This window comes from Platalea leucorodia, assembly GCF_965183815.1.
Source record: "Platalea leucorodia genome assembly, chromosome: Z".
Lineage (NCBI taxonomy): Eukaryota > Metazoa > Chordata > Aves > Pelecaniformes > Threskiornithidae > Platalea > Platalea leucorodia.
Genome location: NC_138858.1, coordinates 71,283,321 through 71,303,908, shown reverse-complemented (window position 1 = coordinate 71,303,908; position 20,588 = coordinate 71,283,321). Strand labels below are relative to the sequence as shown.

The window sequence follows — 20,588 nt, the reverse complement described above, 5'->3', positions numbered from 1 at the left end:
TAGAAAATAACCTCATTATTAGGGCAGTTTTATCATACAGCACATCAGCATATAAAATGGATATATAAATATACGCATACTCCTGTTAGTAGAAAGTATGCCTCATTTACTAGCCATCATCAAAGGGATCCTCACCTTTACAGTGTTGATACAGAATAATCAACTGTTCCAAGACATTTCCTAGTGCTTCCTCACATGGCCCTACATACCATATTATCAAGTCCCTTTTTCTCCCACTCCAAGAAAGGATCAGGTAGGTCATGTCATTAACACTAAGGCCAAGAAAGAAGACAGCTTCTTTGAACCTATAACGACTTTCTGCGGACAGTTACTGTGTTTACCGTGCTTCCAATCCCCAGACTGGGCCATCAGGTCAGCACAACACAGTGCTGTCAAAAACAAAGCATGGGTACAAGCCTTGAAACCAGATAAAGGCAGCAAACTTAAAAACTGATTAGTACATTTCATTCTTAAGTAAAAGCAAACTACCTGTGGAATTCCTTGTGAAGACATGACTGCTTGATTATAGAAAATACGGCCAAAATGATCTCGATCTGGAAATACTTCTGCTTGCCGAGGTAAATTTGCTCCTCCTGAATCAACTAGAGTGAATGAAAATACAGTAACATGTCTTTGAACAGTGTTATATACTTAAGTTGTTGGTAAAGTATCCACACATTACTTAAAATACACAGCAATTACTAACACTATATGTATTTCCATGAATCTAGGTATATTAGGATATTCTTCTTTGAAAAAAAAAAAAGAAAAATAGTAACACCCTCCCCCCCCAAATAACATCCATCCCCATCATTCCAATGGAAGATAAATTCAGATATGCTTAGAGATACTCCCTATACAAACTTATAAATTCATCTTAATACAGAACATTTAAACTAAGAACACTTTCAATGTACAATTTTAACTCAATTAGTCTACTGCAATTCTGTCACAAGTTCCAGACTAACCACTGAGTTCAAAAGGTATAGCACGTGTACCTTCATACCCTGATTATACAGACATACCAAGACCTCATACTGTCTTTAAGAACCTTCATTTATTATGTGCCATTGCCTCATGCTGTGCCCTCCAGCTTACAGGTCTCCAACTGCAGCCACCTCTCCACTCACAAATAATGAAAATACATGTCATAAGACTTCAAAGAAGGATAGAAGACTAGAAGGAAATGCACAGGGAGGCCAAGCATCTCTGAGAACTCTGGCTCCTGGTAATTAATTTTTACCTACGAGCAACAGACCACATGCACATTCTCATGTTGTATGACTGCAGCCAGTAATGCCCTACATTCAGCTTTACCGTGAAGCAGGGTTTTAATTCTTTCACCTGCCCTTGCAGAACCGCTCTCCCAAACCAGCATCAATTCCAGCAACTAGACAAACTCCAACCTGGTCAACATACCAGTGTTGTGAAATGGGCCATTGCTGAATACAAAAGAAAATGCCCATAGCAGTGACTGACTCAGTGACAAACGGCACCTGGCGTCCACATCAGAGACTTAACATCTAGGCAGCTACCACTGAGGGAAAAGGCACTTCAAATGGCATGAAAATTGCATGGCCTGCAAAGTGCTGGCTGACTACAAAGCACTCCCTCTTGATCACACAACTGAAATGAACTGAAACAAGCCCAGGTACAGAAATTGCAAAGGTAGAATAATTCACCAGGTTTGAATTACGAGCAGTATATATACAGGGACTATACATCTTAAAGGTGGAGTAAAAAAATGAAAACTTTTGTTTCAAAGGCATATCTATGTCCCACAGTTCCTCATTCCGTAAAATGTTAAAACGGTAGAATCACACATAATTGCTCACTAAAAAAATAAGAGTTGTCTGAACAGATAGAACTTAATGATAATTCAGACTAAACAATCATACAGTTGTTTTGCAAGAAGCAAAGTTAAGTTTCTTCTGGTTTTTATGACTAAGACAAAATTCAGCCCTCCCCTTGCCTCCAAGACTCTTCCTATTGCAGTATGACAATCCCACAGTCCCCACCCATGCTGTCCCTGTATCCACCCCATCAATACTTTCAAGTTCACATTTCTCCTAATCCTTCTCTCAGTATTCTTTGCATGTTTGGCCTACCAGCAGAGCAAGAAGTTACAAACACTACACTGGCCAGGACCTACATATATGTTAAAGAGTTAACTAGTACAAGCATCGCGACTGGCAAACCAATTAATGCCTCTCAGCTGCTATGTAAACTGCTAAGCCAAGCAGAACAGACAAGGACTAACCCACCCTGTTTTTTAAACAGAGGCAGAGGAGGGTCTTTCTCCTCTGATGCTGACTTACACAAAATTCATAGGAATACACACTCTCTTAAATCTGTCAAATTTGGCTGAAATTGGGTAATGGGTTCTAAAGTTACTGGATTGGGAATTGAGACTGAAAGACAGACATTGGCAGAAGCTCTTGTATTTGTACCAAATCAGGCTAAGAAAATACTACCCGTAATATACTAAAGACATTTGACACTCTGATCTTAATCTTAAATAGAAGTACAAATAAGTAAAACTTAAATGGAGGTTTGGCTAAATACTGATTAGACTGATAGACTAAACTCAAAATGCAAAATAATATCCAATGACATTTCTGCTTCAGTAAAATTCATCCTAAATTGTAAAAATCTGTTGATCCAAACTATTACTGACACTTTTGGCACTGAGACTTTTTTTATTTCTTTGGTATGTTCTCTCATACAGCTACATGCTCCACCAAAAGGCAAAGTAACTTTTTTTTTTTAAACTGCAATTTGAACTAAGACTGGATGAGACTACAGGATAGATTGCTCAAGCATGACAGAAGGGAAAGCAGTAAGAAAGCAGTGATACAGTGGCATAATTATATCTGTATCTTACAAACCCAGCCCTACAGCAGTGCAGAAGATACTGCTGAGAAGCTATGGGTACCCTCCAGTTAAGATTTGCCACCAATCTGTAGAGGTAACAGTATTGATGAAAACAGATTTGAACGTGTGCGTCTAAAATACATACCTGGTTAGTCAAGTCTGGGGACACACCAGTCTCAACAACATTTACTTTAAGTAATAGTGTCTTATCTAGAGATCCTGAGCTGCCCTTAAGAAAGGACGTTTTCTATTTCTGCAATGGGACTTACCCAAATATAGGCAAGGGAGATGATTTTGCATTGCGATTTCTTGAGCACGTAAATGTTTCTTAACAGTGATGGGATAATAGGTACCACCTTTGACAGTTGCATCATTAGCAACAATCAAGCATTCCACCCTAAAAATAAAACAAGTTTATGAGAGAGAAAAATATTTCTAATAAATAACTATGTATGTTGGTTAAGAACTGCAACATGCCAAGTGGTCTTGAAGCCCTGATGCTCAAAAAGAGCCCTCCTCACCCGCATTCCCTCAAATGCACATTGTAACAGCAGTCTCAGCACTATGACATTCTGTTTCACAGTCCCTTAACTCCCTAAAATAATGCTGTATAGCCTCATACTTAATTTCAACAATAGTCTTGGAGGTACTTTTAGTGAACAAAACTTCTTAGCCTAGAATACTGCCCTATTTTTTGAAAATTGCCTTATTGATGCACTAATCTCTTTCCTTCATTGAACACCAGAAACTCTATGTGTGTTCTGCTGTAATATGGGATATGCTAACTAAAAAAACTCCACAAAATCACTCCCTTTTAGCTAAGACTGAACAAATTAAGATACAAACTTTGTTGATTTTTTGGGTGTCAGAAACAAAACACTAAAAATGCTAATAGCTTAATACTGGAAACTAAACAAAATTATACCTTCTTCCTTTTCATATCATCAATAATGTAGATCACTGGTATCTCTCACCCAGATACTCGTCCAATGCCGGTGATAATGCCTCCTGCTGGTACCTCTTCATTACCATACAACTGATAACCTGCAAACTGGGAGAACTCCAAGAATGGAGACCTGAATAATGACAAATGTAACACAATTTTAAAAAGGAATTGGCCATATTTGCCACTGAATCTCACTTAAAAGGTTCAATTTTTAAAAATGATATTTTTTTTTTTTAGAAGAGATGAGTATTGCAAAGAACACTTCTGTAAAATTTCAACTGTGTTATTTCCCAGCGTTTACGGAAACTAAAGAGAAAACAAGCCTGTTGCGGTACTTACCCACAAAAGAGAACCTGAAGTGTTTTTAAAAAGCAGAAAGTACCTACCCGGGATCAATAAGCCTGTCAATTCTCTCTCTGGGTAACAGCTTTCCTCTTGATGTGTGAAGCTTACGAGCTTTTTCTCCACCTCCTGTGACACAACAGTAAATTGTTAGATTTCCTATGGACACAGATAGATAAATCACCACTTATATTAAAACTTAGAATGGAAGCACTGATGAGTTCCCAGTTTTTGAAGTGTGGACCTTAATAATGAATTTAATACATAATGGTTTTCACTTCAAACAGATTTAAGGTATTGATAAAAATGCTTGCTTTTCAGAATCTACTCCATTTCCCCCCTCATTTTTTATAGTTAGTCTTGAGGTAAAAATTTCAATAAACACAGTTGTCTGAAACTTTACCCCACTGCTTAGCAAGGAACAGAAAGGTTGAAAACACCAAACACACGGACAAAAACACAGCACTAAGAACTACAAAAACACTATTCCCCCAAATTGGTTCAAAATAGCCATGCTGAATCCAATCTTGAAAGACCCAACACAATCTGGATTCATTTCCTTTGATCACTCCAAAACTGTAACCAGAGTTCAGACACACAGCATTTAATATCAAGTTTATCTTTGCTTCATTTCAACCCTTTACGCGAGGTCATCCTAAATCACATCTTTTGCTCTCCAGAGCTTTATGTCATTCGATACTTAAGATCTGTTGACACACCTCAGCCTCTTTATAACAACAGCTTATACAAACATTGTCTGTGTGGACAGATCACTGATCCACCTCATCACTCTAAAATTGTCTCCCCCATCCAAAACAAAGAAGGTGCTATTTTGCTAACATTTCTCCTGATACTTCAAGATTTCTTTGTCAGCTAAGCATCACTGAAACAGAGCTTTTAAGCCTACCTTTCAAGCCCTTTCTCTTACCTCCCTCCTTGATCACTATGCACATGATTTCCTACCTGTTAGGCATGCCAGAAAGCCCACGATTTATTTCTGAATCAGACTGTTCATTAGATCTGTATATCCAGCCTAAGTCTAAACCTTGTAAATTCTTTCTCTTTCTTAAGATACAGCCTCTCATATCCTCCCACAGAGCTAATACTCTCATCCAAGTTCTCAACATCCCACATCATAACTACAACATTTTCTCTGACCTCCACCTTGCCTTTCTCATTTACACCTAGAGTGATGCTGCAAAAATAATTTTCCATCCTGTGATTTTTGTCATCTCTGTGGACTCCCCTTCTTCATGCACTAATCCTAAATGGTTGCCCTCCAGGCCCCACAATCATTCTGTTGAGCTTTTCTCTTCCAAGATCGAGATGTCTGCTCTACCCTATGCTAGCCTCTATTCTGTAGACTGTGAGAAGCAGCGTCCCTGACAATGAAACAAACTCGGAGGCATTTAATTTGAAATCCCTTCTTTAATTTCTCCTTTACAGTAATGTCTGTAAAAACTTCACTGTGACTGCTGATGTGCTATGATTCCTGCCAGTCATGGAGACTAAAAGTATCTCAGTTGCTTCTTGTGCTTGTTGTCAGAAATCCATCTCTTGTAACTTATCATAGCCTGTAAATTCTTCAGGGCAGGGACCATGTTCCTGTTACACAGCTGGGGATTACTCAGCAGAATGGGATATTGGTTCACAAAAGCCGTACCCGCTGAAGTAACAGATAAAGAATGAAAGCATTCATTACAAAGACATCTAGCAAAAGCTCATCCTCTGACAGACAGCTCTTACAAAGAAAAAGATATTGCACTTATCCTTCAAAAGTATTCAACATAAGTACCTAATTCTTCTCATATACTTAAACGACAGCCAAAACAATCTCAATCGATGTCACTCAAAATGCTGTATTAACATCCTGGTAGAGCTCCCTGAGACGGAGGAAAGATGAGGGCCATGTTCTTGTCCTGTCATCATGTAACAGGCAAGAACAGGAAAACGTGCAGCAGCGAAGAAGGCCGTGATCATTAGTTCATGAGCCACATAGGGAATTGCTGAACAGTCTCTGCACCCATAAAAGACAGAGGTAGTCCATGGGTTTCAGCATCTCCTCAGGAATTCCCAGAGCTTTGTTTCACAGCAAGCAAGAACAAACACTAAGCAGAAAATCTTAACTGTGCTCCATTCCAAAGCTGTAAAAGAAATTGGATTATATAAGAAACAGTATATGAAGAGACAAACAGTATCATGACGGACACAAGAAAGGGAGAATTAAAGCTGCATGCTCAACCTCTGGCAGCACAGTTAAGCATTTATAAACCATTTTCGTTTTATCGTCCCCATTAATTATAGCCAACTGTAATTAATTCAGGTAGTCATACAAGTCAAGAAGATGAAACACAGATTTCAATCTTTTAAACTATTACAGACTTGCTTTTGTTTGCCAGCACAACTACAGCTAGGATCTTTGAAAATCCGCTTTGCACGTGAAGAGACTAACATGCAACTCGAACAGAAGCACATTTGCCAAACCAATCTGTTATAAAAGCAGGCAGCAGTGAATGAAGCAAGGAAGCAGGTGAAGTGGAAAGTTTATCAGTAAAAGCCTTTTTTTAATAATCCAATCTATTTTTAAAAATCTTGCTATTAGAAGCATACATTCCAATGATTACTAAGATCTTAACTGATTAAAAATTAACCGACTCTAAATATCCAGTTTTCACTATCTACTTGCTTACTTTTTGCCTCTCTGGCAAAGAATGTAATCTTCTGTTTGACTAAATCAGCCTTGCTTTCATTTATGTCTGCTTCCAGTAATTTATAGATACGCTTGCATTAGCATATTGCTCTGATATTCAACTGGCAAACAAAAAAATGTGTTAAGACACTAGATACTGTGGTAAACAAAGAAGTGCTAATGGCATGGGCGTTTTTCTTAGCTAGCCTGAGTTACTTAAAAAAAGTCCTAAATTTTGAACCAAGTTAGCTTGGACGTAAACCTTTTAAGATTTTCAAATGACAAGACAGTAAATCTAGATTTAAACAGATGAACTAAAATTTCAGCATGACTACAATAATCCAGCAAATATGTTGTATCTGAATGAATGGATTAATGAATGTACAGCCTATGGGGAAAAAAATCCAAAGAACAAAACTGGGTTTTAGACCAAATTAAACAAGTGTTCTAAAATCTAGACTACCATGCTTACCTAATCTGATTTTTTCTGCTTGCTCTTGGAGTTCGGTTACCAGTGCTTTCATTCGTTCATAGTTTTCCTAAGTGGGGAACAAAACAGCATTTTAAGTTTAACCACGAGTGACAGTATTATTTTTTAATAAACAAACACAGAAAGTACAAGATTTATTTCTCTTCCAAATTTCATTTTACCTTATTAAATACTGGCTCTGTATTGTTTTTGAAGTAATAACATTTCTACCTATGTACTGGCTTTCCTCAAGCATCCCAAATAATTTAATAAACATGCTTCATGAAAATGTTTGAGTGCATTAGGATTGTAAGAGACTAGTTCCAAATTTAATAAACAAAAATAGAATTAGTCATTACAGAGTTGAAGTGCTATTTTCCAGGTTTTGTTAATTTTTTGTTGCAGGTTTGTTTGCCTTTTTAATCTAATTTTGTAAAAAACATCACGAGGATTCAAATTAAGTGCTGCTATGTCTCTTGTACCAGAAGATTAATGACCTAGACCAAACTGAATTTGGTAAACACTTTTTACATTCTTGTTGTTTAGGTAGAATGTAAAGATGAAATGAAGCTTTTAAAAAACAAAAAGTCTGGTCTTCTTGACAATATCCCTCTTAGAAAAACAAAGACTCTTAGTTTTGAATATGAGTGATCCAGTACTGAGCTCACTACTTCTATCAGAATTATCCAAAACCCTGTGTGCTCATTACAGCAGTTTTTTACCATTTCTTAGGAATTAAAAGGTATTAGTCAAGCTTAACTCATTTTTTTCCAGACATATTAAGAGCTATGTTACCTCTTTGAAAACTGTACCTGCAATAAAGGAACATAATAACTGCTGCATTTAATTAAAAAAAAAAAAAAAAAAATCATACTGTCTTGTCTAATTCTCATTAGAGAGTCTACTTTGACATAAAAAACAAGCTGGTGACTCTATATTCAGACTTGGACACTCAGAATTAAGGTTTCCCCTAGAAGCAACAAGTGTTGCAGTTAAGTTTGTTCAGCTCTGTCTTAGTCACTGAAAGACACCAAGATGCAAAGCAGGAAGAAAATAAAAACACGTCTACAGGCACCTCACATTCAAACTGTTTTAGCTGCATACTAAGACTTTCAAAAGAACGCATTTCTCCCCCTTTGTAATCGCTACAAATAGATTAAAAATACTCTATTGAAAGGTAAAAACATACCAGATGACAACAGGCCTTAGCAATTTTATCAGCTCATATACACAGTTAATACATAAGGTCAGCATTTAGAGGTCGTCCCGCAAGGTGACATACTGAAACACTAAGCCCAACTCCGGAGCCTCTGCTGACCCTTGGGAATGACTCCCCATGTTGTAACGACGTGCCATCTGCGATACGGCCCACAGCCTGCACTTGTACGAATTTTGTACCACCCCATCGCCAGCCAACACCTAACGCATCTCAAGATCCCAGCCTCAGCTAACGAAATCTCTCTGATGTGTGGTGCCACCCTGCAGCCCCCTGACTACCGAGGACACGGGAGGTCACCAGACTTCTGCATCTCCCCCCTCCCTTGCAAGGCTATATCAGTATGTCCACCACATTACTCCCTTTTCAGTCCATTTCTTTTGACACTTTAATTCTCCCTCTCCCTGCCCCGTCCACAGCACAGCTCCAACATCTGCCTCTACAACTGGTTTTTTTTCCTAACCTGTGAAATCACACTGCAATGACCTACTGGCAGTCTTACCACTGTCACACCATCCCAAAAACCAAGAACAAAACAAGCCACGTCTTGTTAATTTGACTCCGCTGCTCCGAGGAGAGACCATGGACAGTAACTGCAGCTACACAACTACGTGCAGCACTGAAGAAAACAAAACCTGCTTTTAATCCTTTCCAGAAGACTCTGTTTACAAGTTAATTTTTTTCCCTGTGAAAAATCTGTAGAACAGCCATTGTAATTCCACTCTCTTAAAAACGTGAAGTTGTCACATCACCCAATTTTATTGTATGTGTGAGTGTTTGGCTTGTCCGTCTGGCTCATTTTGCAGCATTACATATAAAGTATTTTCCCCACTTCTCCGTGTTCAGTCAGGCTGTTTTCTCTAAATACGCTCACCTTTTGCACACCGTACTGAGCTTAAAAACTCACCTTTAACATAGGAAAAAAAAGCGGCTAAAAATGGCAGAGGGAATTAAAAGGGGCACAGCAAACACAATCATACGCATATTCATTAGATTCTGAATTAACTCCTCACTGTAGCGACTTTAGCTACTCTACGTGAAAAATTCTGAAAGGACTTTATAGATCCTCTATAAAAAATACTGTACTCAAATATCTGAGTTGCTTAAATTCACTTAATTTCTATCCTTATCTTTCATGCTTTTAACCAGAACACAACATCATTATACTTTACAAAGGAAAAGTAAAGATGCTTTGAAATGTTTTGAATGCACACAGAGAAGGCTCCTCTCAGAACCAAACATGCTAGTTCTACCATATATCTGTGGGCTCTTCATTAATTAATGACAAAAAGGGAGTGAAGTGACGCAAGATCTTTCTGGAAACAGGCCCTCGCACCAGTAAGTTCTATAAAATTCTGCTGTTAATATGAGGGCCTCTACGAACGTTAAAGCAAAACCAAGAGGCAAAACCAACAGACTAATCCTACAGTTATTGCATGAGCTAACTGAATTACTGCTACACAAGCAAAGTGGCTGCAAGAGCTAATCCTTGGAATCTTTACACAGATTTTCCTTTATTTTCCAGAATTTAGACTTACTCATTTTTAAATTACATTTTTACCTGTCGGGTTTGAAAGACAGTTTACATTACGAAGGCCAGCCTGTCTAGCTGAATTCACAGCCAGAAAGGCAAACATAAGCTAAGGGAGGCAAGACCTTCATCACAAATCGCAAGACCTTCTTGTGTTTGCACTGTTATTCCCTGTATTACTTTTATTTCAGATGGTTAAGTGCCTCACAGCAGGGACCTCAGCTCTTTGCGTCTGTAAAGCACTACATGCATTTACGGTGCTCTATAAATTATTTCTACCAAATACTAACACTATTAGCTATTTTACTGCTTGAATGACGTACCAGATGTATCCAAGTAAGTGGGCTTGCCTAGCATAGTTAGGCAAACTTTTCCTGTCTTGATATCCCATTGGAAATTGCTGCCAAAATACATGAATATTGAAAAAAAGGTAAAAAATGTGTCCTACAGAAGTTACCAAGCCTTGCTTTTCTTTTGAGATCGAAAGGTACACACACACAAATGCAAATCCAGTGACAGCTTAGCTGAGTAAACACATTTATTAAAAATATTACTTTTTATGGTATGCAAAATATGAATATGCATACAGACATACATACACACTTCATATACACAAGCTTTGTATGTGCATGTGTATATATATATGCATACTGCAATTTCACAGAAGTTTCAGTCACCTAACTCCGGTCCCAAAATTTAGTTTCTGCAAAACGAAACACAGAACCAAAGGAAATATTTCAATAAGAATACATGTTGTTGCTTCACTTGCTGTTTGACATTTTACTTGGAACAAATTTGAAAACAAATGCATGCCCTCCTACTAGTTTTGATCCACATCCAAAACGATGCTTTTCCATGATTTTTATCTTGAATACGATGACTTTAATAATGCCCCATTAAACATACAACTATTTACACCAGATATAAGTACTGTTCTCTTTGTAAAGGCAACGGGAATTGCACCTATCCCTCCTCCTCCTCAGATGATTCTTTCTGCTGGTTATCTTGTTTTCTGGAGGCATGCCCATGACTTTGTAAAACTGTTTCACCTGTCTTCAACTCGGGAATGAATTTGCAAACACAAGAAAATTTCCGACTTTGAAATCATCAGACACCACCTCCAGCCACCTACAAACTCCCTGTCTCCACTTCGTTAGTACGGTATCGACCAGCTCTTCAGCACCGAAAACGCAGCAAGAGCTGGCATCCTGATTAAGAAAGTATCAAAAAACCTATGATGAGGCAGGCGATGGTACGAAGCCACGTTCTTTTTACACGGTACCTTTACACGCGGCTTGAATAAAATAAACAGAACCTGGCATTTAAGAAACAGGAAAGGGGGGAGCAGCACGGTAAAACTCGGCCTGCGCGCAGGGTGGCCTGGGGCTGACTCACACGGTTACCGCGTACCGGCGTGGCAAGCGGCCACCACACCACCACCGATCCGGTGGCCACCGCCGTGCTTTCACTCAGAGCCCGCTTCCCCGCTTCGGTTTTGCTCCCCCGCGGGCGGCCCCGGGCAGCGGAGGCCCGGCGCAGGGCGCACAGGCAGCCCGAGGGCCCGCAGCCCCGCTAGCAGGCCGGGCCCCACGGGCGGCGGCTCCCCTCGACAACCGGCCGCTTTGTCACGACCAAGGCGCGGAGGCGGAGGGCGGCCGAGGCGCGGGCCGGGGCAGGCCGGGAGGGACGCCCAGGGCCGGGCACGGTCCCGCCGCGGCCCGGCGGCGGCAAGGCCAACCCCCGGCTCCCGCGCGTCCCCGGGGCTCGGCGCCGCTGCCCGCCCCCAGCCCCCGCCGCAGGGGGAGGCGGCCCCCGCCCGCCGGAGCCTCCCCTCCGCGGCCCGGCGGGCAGAGGGAGCCGGGCCCGCTCGGCCCGGCCTACCTGGTAGAGCGCGGAGCCCGCGTCCGGGCGGGAGCCCACCGCCGCCACCGCCTCGCCGCGGTAGGCGCGGGCGGGCGGGCGGCGCAGCAGCCGCCAGGAGCCCAGCAGCCGCCGCGGGCCCCGCAGCATGGCTGCCGAGCCGAGCCGAGCCGGCCGTCCCAGGCCCGCCGCCGCCGCCGCCGCCACTCCCCCCGCCGCAGCCAATGGGCAGAGCGGGGCCCTGAGGCGGCCCCGGGCGGCGGGACAGGGCCGGGCCGGGCCGGGCCGGGCCGCCGCGTCCTTGCCCGCACCCAGCGGCGGCCCTCAGGGGATGGGTGCGGCGCCGCCGGCCCCGCCAGCCCCACCGCTGTTGCTTTGAGAATTAAACCCGGTAAAATGCGAAAGCCTTTCCCTTTACAGGTCGGCGTCGGCACACCACAGGCGCCGGCTCCGTTCGGTCCCCGTGGCCCCGGGTGCAAGATAGTGCTCAAAAACCCCTTTTGAAAGATTTTTGTTTGTACGCGTCACTTTTCAGACAGGATTACATACTTGTGCAACCCAGAAAAGCCCTTGCCCTTCTTAGAAATCGGGGGGTTTTGCCATTAACTGCTATAGTAACAGTGGCCGATTTTTTCAAAACCCTAACCTCGTTGCTTGAGTTGCTTCCTCGGTTGAAAGCTTTGCTGTTTTCCAGCATTCCAGTTTTACTTTGTTTTTAAACAGGGCCGTAGTACTGAACAGAGGAAGAACATTGGGAAGTCAGACACCAAGTAAATTAAGCTCTTTTCTAAAACAAAAACAAAACCCCTTTTAAAGTGTACTCGGTCTCTTACCACCATCCCAGCGGGCCTGTATGCAACCCAGTGCTGCAGCCAGAACTTCAGCCACTCATTTAGCCCACGCTTTTGTTACCTTACAATACCTACGAGCATTTGAAAACGGCAGCTGATATTCCAAGAAACGGAAACACAGGTAATATAAAATAATTTATTCACATAATTTACATACAGAATATGACTACTTTCTTTGAAACAGAAAGCTTATATGTGATTATACAGGGTGTCGGACAACTCTAAGCAAAGCAGCCTTATGCCACATCTTTGTAAAAATGCTAAACTAATAGGCATTGAGATTTCACCGATCTTTTCTTACATCTTTCGCCACTATAAAACTTTCATACACAAAACAGAACACACAGTTGTCTTATCGCTATTCAAATTAAATGTTCTTTAAAAAAAATTCTCTAACAAAGTGCAATGGATTTACTGCAGGGGAAAAATGTGTAGCCCCAATTAACAAGGTAGATAAGGCACCTTAAATCTTAGTAATGAAATAGTTGTGGGGTTTTTTTTCCTTGTAATATGAATGCAAGCTAAAATCTACACAACTAAATGTAGGATAGTTATCACCTCAGAAAGTACTTAGGGCAATTACTTTATAGCCACTCCCCACAAATCTATTTTTAGGCTCTATCAGTGCAAGTGATTTAAACATGCCACATGTGTCAGGAGCTAAACACTTGCATACATAAAATAATATCTACAAGATATACAATACATGTAGCTTTATGTATAGATTAATTATTTCATAATGTTTACAGTAAGACAATATTTAGGTAAACATTTCAAAATAAATGGATTAGGCAGAGCACAAGATACTGTCTGAACAGAAACTAGTGGGGAGGAGGGGTTGGGTTTTTATTGGTTTTGGTTTTTTTGGGGGGAGGTGGAGGTGGCAGTATGCTTTCAAGTAAGTTACTTTACCTCAAGAAGATACTCCTGCTAGCAACATTTGATTGACAGAGGCCTGACAACATTGCAATTTGCAGTAACAGTAGCTTTTTTGTGTATTTTTCCTTATTGACAAAATTTTAAATGCTCCTTCAGAAGTCTTGCCAATAACTTCTGAAAAGGCAAACATTCTCAAACTTCATCTAGTATTTCAAAAGTAACTAGATACTTATATGAAAATATTTGCCAGTAAATCATTATGCAGTCCAAAGCTGAAGACGAGTTTCTTGAGAGCTTAACAATACCATTTAAACATCAGGTTCACCTTCATAATAAATCATTTGTTTTGCAAAAGTACCTGCTGGTATTAAGTAACAGGACAAAAATTTAGACTACTTAAATCTACACACTCATTTTTGTGTAATAAGGAGTTTCAGAATAAATATTGACTCTTTCAGTGACCATCTGACTTTGAGACTGCATGAACTTTGTTACCTCATCAAGACAATCTTCTTGATGAGGCAAGTAAAAAATTAGACTAAAATCTAAAGCTACACCAGCATTTTATAGCAAGTTACAGTACAAGTAGACATGCAACATGAGGAAAACCATTCAAATTCAGCTGCTTCAAGGTAGCAAATCCTCAAAGCAACCACATTATACAGTCATGGTTTAAATCCAATCTCTTTGTGCTACTTTGCAAAAGGGACACCAAGGAAGTCAGCAGAGATACACACACCTACACGGAAAAGCAAGGAAAAGAAATGGTATCTATCCCCTTATTTTCAAATTTAGAAGGAAATTAACATTTATACTAGTAAACATTAACCTCTTTCTCCCACTCCAGTAGGACAGCTGCAAAGAATAACACTATGTAGCATCTTCTAGTAAATTGTGTTTTTCTGGTTGTTCTCAATACATTTTCAAGGAACTAAACCCATTTGGCTTTTCAGGTTAGGATCTTTTAATTTATGTAATTAAAAACTCTTACAAAAATACGTCATTTGGAGATGCTAATAAAAATACCTGCAGTGCTGAACGTATCTATGTATTTACTATACTACTTCCAGTATTTGCATCCTGATCTACAGAGATTACACTATACATAAAAGGTTCATTCCTCCTTCTAACACACTAACATAACATACTTCACAAAAAGAAGTAAAGAACTTGTATAACCAGTACCACAAGCTTTAGCATTAAAATTGAAAGGGATACTTGTCACAAGATTAAGCATTTTTTCATTGCACTTTCCTGGAAGATAGTCATGCATCCATTATCAGTGTCTAAGCAAGTGAAACTATAAGCCAGCAGCTGCTGGTCTGGTCCAATGACATCAATGTAGTGGTTTAGATGTCAACATTTGTCACTTCAGAACCAATCCGTTTCATCTTTATGGAATTTGTTAACAACAGCCTGGCAGACAGTGAGGGTGGCATAACGAACATCAGAACAAATCAGAACTTTTTAAAAATACTCTTTCCTTGTGGCATTATACTCTCAGATCCCAGGTTTTTATAAAGCCAGTTTGCTATTCTGAATCATCCACTTCCATAAAGATGTCACTGAAAAAATACTCAGAGATTCTGGTTGGCTCTTCTTCCTTCTCTTGATCTTTAGCACAAAGGGGTGGCTTCTCAGACGGCTCGTTACTTGGAACCTAACAGAAAAAGGAAAGGCTGCTCTTAACAGTCTCAATCTGTTTCTGTGTGTAAGTGTGTGCATGTATATATACATATATTTTTTTTTATATATATATATGCACTTCAGCTTCCAATTTAGATAGAAAGTTCAGGCAAAAAATTAAGAGCTTACTGAAAATGGGAAACAAGTAGATATATGTGCAGAGAAAAAAAAAACCTTAGTTCCCTTATAAGTTTCCTAGACATGCACAAGTCAGGATTTATTCACTGGAGCAGATATCTCTCTCAAAACATGAACACTACATACCCACATACCCACTCCTGAAACAACTAATTCACTGTTCTTCACATCTGAAAAATGCAAGGGCATTCAAAAGTACACACATACCGTAACTGCAGCATCAGCAGCAACATTCTCATACTCCACGGAACATGACGTGCTTGTAGAGGGAAGGGAACAAGATTCCTTAGTGGATGGAGTGGGTTTTTTTAGACTTCGCTTTGGAGTCACAAACCGAGGTTTTTGGATCTTGCCTCTATTCCCTTTGGTATCTTCTCCAGATTCAGAACTACTTTTTTTGCAAATTAAAGATAAAAATCCCAATGGTTTTCTTCCACCCCTGTTCAAAACAAATACAGTCAGGATGTCATAGGATTGTTCCATAAAAGGAAGATGTAAATAGTATTACAGGAGCCCAATTCAGTACACAGGAAACAAACACACACCTCCAAGATCTATGAAAATTCCAAGAAAAAAACCAAAATTAATTCTGAGAAAGGCTTTTGTATTACTGAATATTCTGGCACAAGAGTTTTTTGAAGAGTTACAAAGACTCTTGACAATCTCCAACCCTGAGAACAGAAACTTACTATTTGCTACTAAACCAGAGCCTGTAACGAGCTACCAGAAGTTCAGAAAGTAATTCCAAGAGGAACAGAGACATACGCGTAAAGAACAAACAGAGAAGAGCATACTTCATGTAATCAATGGAAAAAGAAACCTGATTCCCAAGGATGGGGCCACAGCAGACTGTCTTAAACACCAGAAAGACGACTGTCTGCTGCAGGGTTTCAGCCTATTAACAGCATCATACCTAGTACCAGTGAACTTACGGAAGTCACAGGGATGAGGGAGGTACAGAGAGTATCAACTTTTCATGTTGTTAAAGAGTTTGCAACTTAGAACGTAAACTTTAAGGCAAGGATTTTGATGTTAATGCATCACTACCCAACTGCTGTGGATGTCCCAGGTACAAATAACCGGTTTTGGTACTCACACAAGCATAATGAAAGAATAAATGACAGGATCACAAGAGACCAGTGGAGAACTACAATCAAAGTAAGTGAGCGCAAGAGCAATAGAGAGCAGGAACTCAAACACTTAAACATTATAGAAAGGTACACTGAAAAAAATCCACAGTCAGATGGATAAATAAGAGGAATATCCTCAGAGCTGTCAAGATTGAAACTCCTTTGGGGAAATGACACATCTTCTGTTAGTCCTAAAAATCCAGTGTGCTGAGTACTATACCAGTAACAAATCTTATTGGCAGAAGGACAAATATCAAAACGAGTGGATGGGTGTATATATCACAACATTAGACCAAGCTAAGGAAAACAACAATTATCCTAAATCCGTATCATCACCAACGGATGTCTGCCTCACAAGAGGCATCTGTCAGTGTCTAAATAGACATACGTCAGTAGTGTCCCTTGGTCAATTTGCTCATTTAATGAATAAAATAATTCAAATTTCAAAGCAGACAGTTCAATCCTTTCTAATTTGCTGAAGATGACAGATACTGTAACTCTTAGCCATATAGGTCACAAACAATAGTACTGCCCTTCTTGTAATACTAAGTGAAAAAAGGATATAAAAACCTCAATATGGAAACAAGGTCTTTTTTACAGAGAAGGCTGACAAAACATTGTTGCATAAATACCTGAGTAATGGAGTTTTTGAAGATGATGCTAGGCTTCCAGTATGTTCCAACTGTCCAGATTCACGCACATCCCCCTGCTTTCCTTGTCCACTTATTTCTGCTTTTCTGTTAGAGGTTACTCTGGACATCATCTCCTCTTCCTCTTTGGATGCTGAATTCTCAAGTGGTGCTTTCCCTAAGTTCTCCAAAGTCTCAAGCTGGCTTCTCTCAGCCAGTGGTGACATAGACTCAGACACCAACACAGAGGTAAGTACTTTGTCCTTTGCTGAAGCTTCTATTTTTTGAAAAGGATTCCCTGTAAAAGGAGATGAGAGTCATTCAAGGACTTCAGGTACTTAACTTCAGTGATAACACAACAGCCCAAAAGACGTGCGTGATGTTAAGATGGCTTAGAATAATAGAATCGTTAAGGTTGGAAAGGACCCTCAAGATCATTGAGTCCAACCTGTTAGCCTAACTGCCTGGTCCACCTCTAAACCATGTCCCTAGGCACTACCTCCACACGTTTTTTGAATACTTCCAGGGACTGTGATTGCACCATTTCCCTGGGCAGCCTGTTCCAGTGCCCGACTACCCTTTCAGGGAAGAAGTTTTTCCTAATATCCCACCTAAACCTCCCCTGGTGCAGCTTTAGGCCCTTTCCTCTTGTCCTATTGCGTGTTACTTGGGAGAAGAGACCAACCCCCACCTCGCTACAACCTCCTTTCAGGTAGCTGTAGAGAGCAATAAGGTCTCTTACTGCCTCTACCCTCAGCCTCCTCTTCTCCAAACTAAACAACCCCAGTTCCCTCAGCCACTCCTCATAACACTTGTGCTCCAGACCCTTCACCAACTTCGTTGCCCTTCTTTGGACATGCTCCAGCACCTCGATGTCCTTCTTGTAGTGAGGGGCCCAAAACTGAACACAGGACTCGAGGTGCGACCTCACCAGTGCCGAGTACAGGGGCACGATCACCTCCCTGGTCCTGCTGGCCACGCTATTCCTGATACAAGCCAGCATGCCGTTGGCCCTCTTGGCCACCTGAGCACACTGCTGCCTCATGTTCAGGCGGCTGTCAACCAACACCCCCAGGTCCTTTTCTGCCAGGCAGCTCTCCAGCCACTCCTCCCCAAGCCTGTAGCGTTGCCTGGGGTTGTTGTGACCCAAGTGCAGGACCCGGCACTGAGCCTTGTGGAATCTCATACAGTTGACCTTGGCCAATTGATCCAGCCTGCCCAGGTCCCTCTGTAGGGCCTTCCTACCCTCCAGCAGATCAACACTTCCACCCAGCTTGGTGTCATCTGCAAATGGCTTGCACCATTACAAGAGAAGGGCTGAACTTTTGTTCAGTTTTTTTGTCTTTTGTGGTTGTTTTGTTTTGTTTTGTTTTGTTTTAAGTCACCACTAAGAATTAAAAGTTCTTGGCCTACTTTTAAAGTCTGTAAGATCTTCCAGATGTTATGGGGGAAAGCTGGAAAAGCTGGTCCAAGTGTGGTCTTACAGCACAACGCCCCCACCCCCTTTTCACCCCCATCTTTTACAGCATACCATAGAACTTTCAAGTCATCTAGCTGTTTAAGCTTCCACAATTTCTCTTTAAAGTCTGTTTCAGGGCCAAAAAGTAGTTCTCCAAACCCTTCACAGGGTCAGATCACTGAAAACTGCATTGTCAGCAATTCTACCTTCCCTCTCATTCTTCAGAGGCAGATTAAGCTTTCAAACAGTTAAATTGTGCATGTATTTTTAAAAAGATAAATACAAAATAAAATAAAATTATTTTGGCATAGTATGGTTAAAAGACTAGTTAATACCTTTGGTTATTAGCACTCTCCAACAGGTGGAAATATTTAAGACAGGGTATCATGTTTAGTCCAAGGAAACTCCCAAATTTCACAAACAGACTAGCTACAGCAATGTTTGTAGAACCATTATTAAATTAACAGCCAGTTATGTAATCCAACACATCTAGTTTATAGCAGAAAACATGGAATGGTGGTATTAGGGTATTACCAGGAAAATTTGTTTCTACCTTTATGTCAGATAGCCTCAGACAGGACTATTTAGCACAACAACCAGTATTAAACTGTGATGTATTATGCATTTACCTTCATTATACTTTGTTTTATGAGTTTAAGTTTACCTACCAGAAGCTATCATTGTAGCATTTGTGGATTTAATTGAATAACCCTGTATTTAAAAAAGAAAAAAAGAAGTTATTTCTCTTATTTCTTTCAATATAGAAGAGACAATGAAAATTGATAAACTCATATCCCATGTGCACAGTTCTAAGAATAGGAGTGATACAGAAGACTACTTCTTCAGTACAGTATCATTCATGACTTAACTCATTTCCTGAGCAGGCTTTTCAAGGTGTTCTTATGACAAATGACTCAAGACAAGGATGTCAAGATGAGAGGTCAAAGAAGGAAGAGGATTGTTACCCAGTCCTTCCTAGTAAAGCTCTCTGAATCATATGGGGAATTATCACCCATTCCCTCACCCAGACACACTACACAATCTTAGCCTACTCACAAAAATGAATGGTAGTCACTGCCACAAGCTTGGTCCTATTCTAAAAGCACAGAGGGAAGCTGGAAACATGCTGGCCAGTTTTTATTTGCAGCTTGTTCTTTTAAACTAATACCCGCTATGTTAAAAAAATGGTTGGAACATATCTAACAACTTCTTCATATAATAGACACCATGAGGAATCATAACATCATTCAGTGAACCTAGACAGTCTGCCAGTCATCCAATATACATCCAGAGTTTCGCCTCCTGCCATGTCACTGTCAGAAAGGCTGCAGTGAATGAACCAGATAAGACATACTACCAGCCTGCCTACTAGGAAGGCTAATAAAAAAACCTGAGAGCCTGAAGATTCTCCAAAAAGTTAATACTAAATCAACAGCCCAAAAACTGTTGTAGAGTTCAAAATGAAAAGCAATCTATGGGTGTCACTTTAAGCAAGTGACACCATTAAACAATAAACGTAATTAAAATGCTCTATTATGTGTTATGCACCTACACTATGCATAAAGACTTACTTACCAAATTACCATCTCACCTTATAAGTGGTTTCCAAGTTACCTTCCACTACAACAGTAGACAGAGTTTTCTTGGCAGGAGGAAAATCACTCTCTTCAAGCTCAGCAGCTGACCTTTTTTGAGTTGTCTGTAAATTTGGAACTGGCTCTACTGATGCACTCCCTAGTTGTTTGGTTTCCATACTGCTGTTTAAAGGCGCAGCAAATTCATCAGCTGCAGTTGTCAAGGATCCACTGCTGTTTATATATAAAATCATTATCATGACTGTACAAGAAGCCAAAATTTACCTTGTATAACATTTCCGTATGGAAATTACA

The 20,588-nt window shown here is 40.4% G+C and overlaps 2 protein-coding genes across 9 annotated transcripts in view; both read right to left on the bottom strand.

Moving 5' to 3' along the window:
• MCCC2 (methylcrotonyl-CoA carboxylase subunit 2) overlaps window positions 1-12,077 on the bottom strand; it is a gene marked incomplete at its 5' end in the record, with an annotated part of 39,191 nt that extends 27,114 nt beyond the window's left edge. Inside the window, 6 exons of the mRNA XM_082335425.1 lie at window positions 490-602; window positions 3,144-3,271; window positions 3,849-3,950; window positions 4,207-4,291; window positions 7,324-7,390; window positions 11,949-12,077. Of these exons, the coding sequence (XP_082191551.1) occupies window positions 490-602; window positions 3,144-3,271; window positions 3,849-3,950; window positions 4,207-4,291; window positions 7,324-7,390; window positions 11,949-12,077 (624 nt within the window). The remainder of the gene's footprint in view (window positions 1-489; window positions 603-3,143; window positions 3,272-3,848; window positions 3,951-4,206; window positions 4,292-7,323; window positions 7,391-11,948) is intronic.
• Window positions 12,078-12,995: 918 nt separating this feature from the next.
• Window positions 12,996-20,588, bottom strand: part of BDP1 (BDP1 general transcription factor IIIB subunit) — a 56,700-nt gene continuing 49,107 nt past the window's right edge. For 7 of the 8 annotated variants that reach the window (XM_082336665.1, XM_082336668.1, XM_082336666.1 and 4 more), the window contains 5 exons: window positions 20,291-20,507; window positions 19,368-19,410; window positions 17,244-17,538; window positions 15,689-15,920; window positions 12,996-15,317 (listed from right to left, as the gene is read on the bottom strand). In XM_082336665.1, the coding sequence (XP_082192791.1) occupies window positions 15,189-15,317; window positions 15,689-15,920; window positions 17,244-17,538; window positions 19,368-19,410; window positions 20,291-20,507 (916 nt within the window). In that variant the 3' untranslated portion in view covers window positions 12,996-15,188. The remainder of the gene's footprint in view (window positions 15,318-15,688; window positions 15,921-17,243; window positions 17,539-19,367; window positions 19,411-20,290; window positions 20,508-20,588) is intronic. The other variant, XM_082336667.1, reaches the window with a different exon arrangement.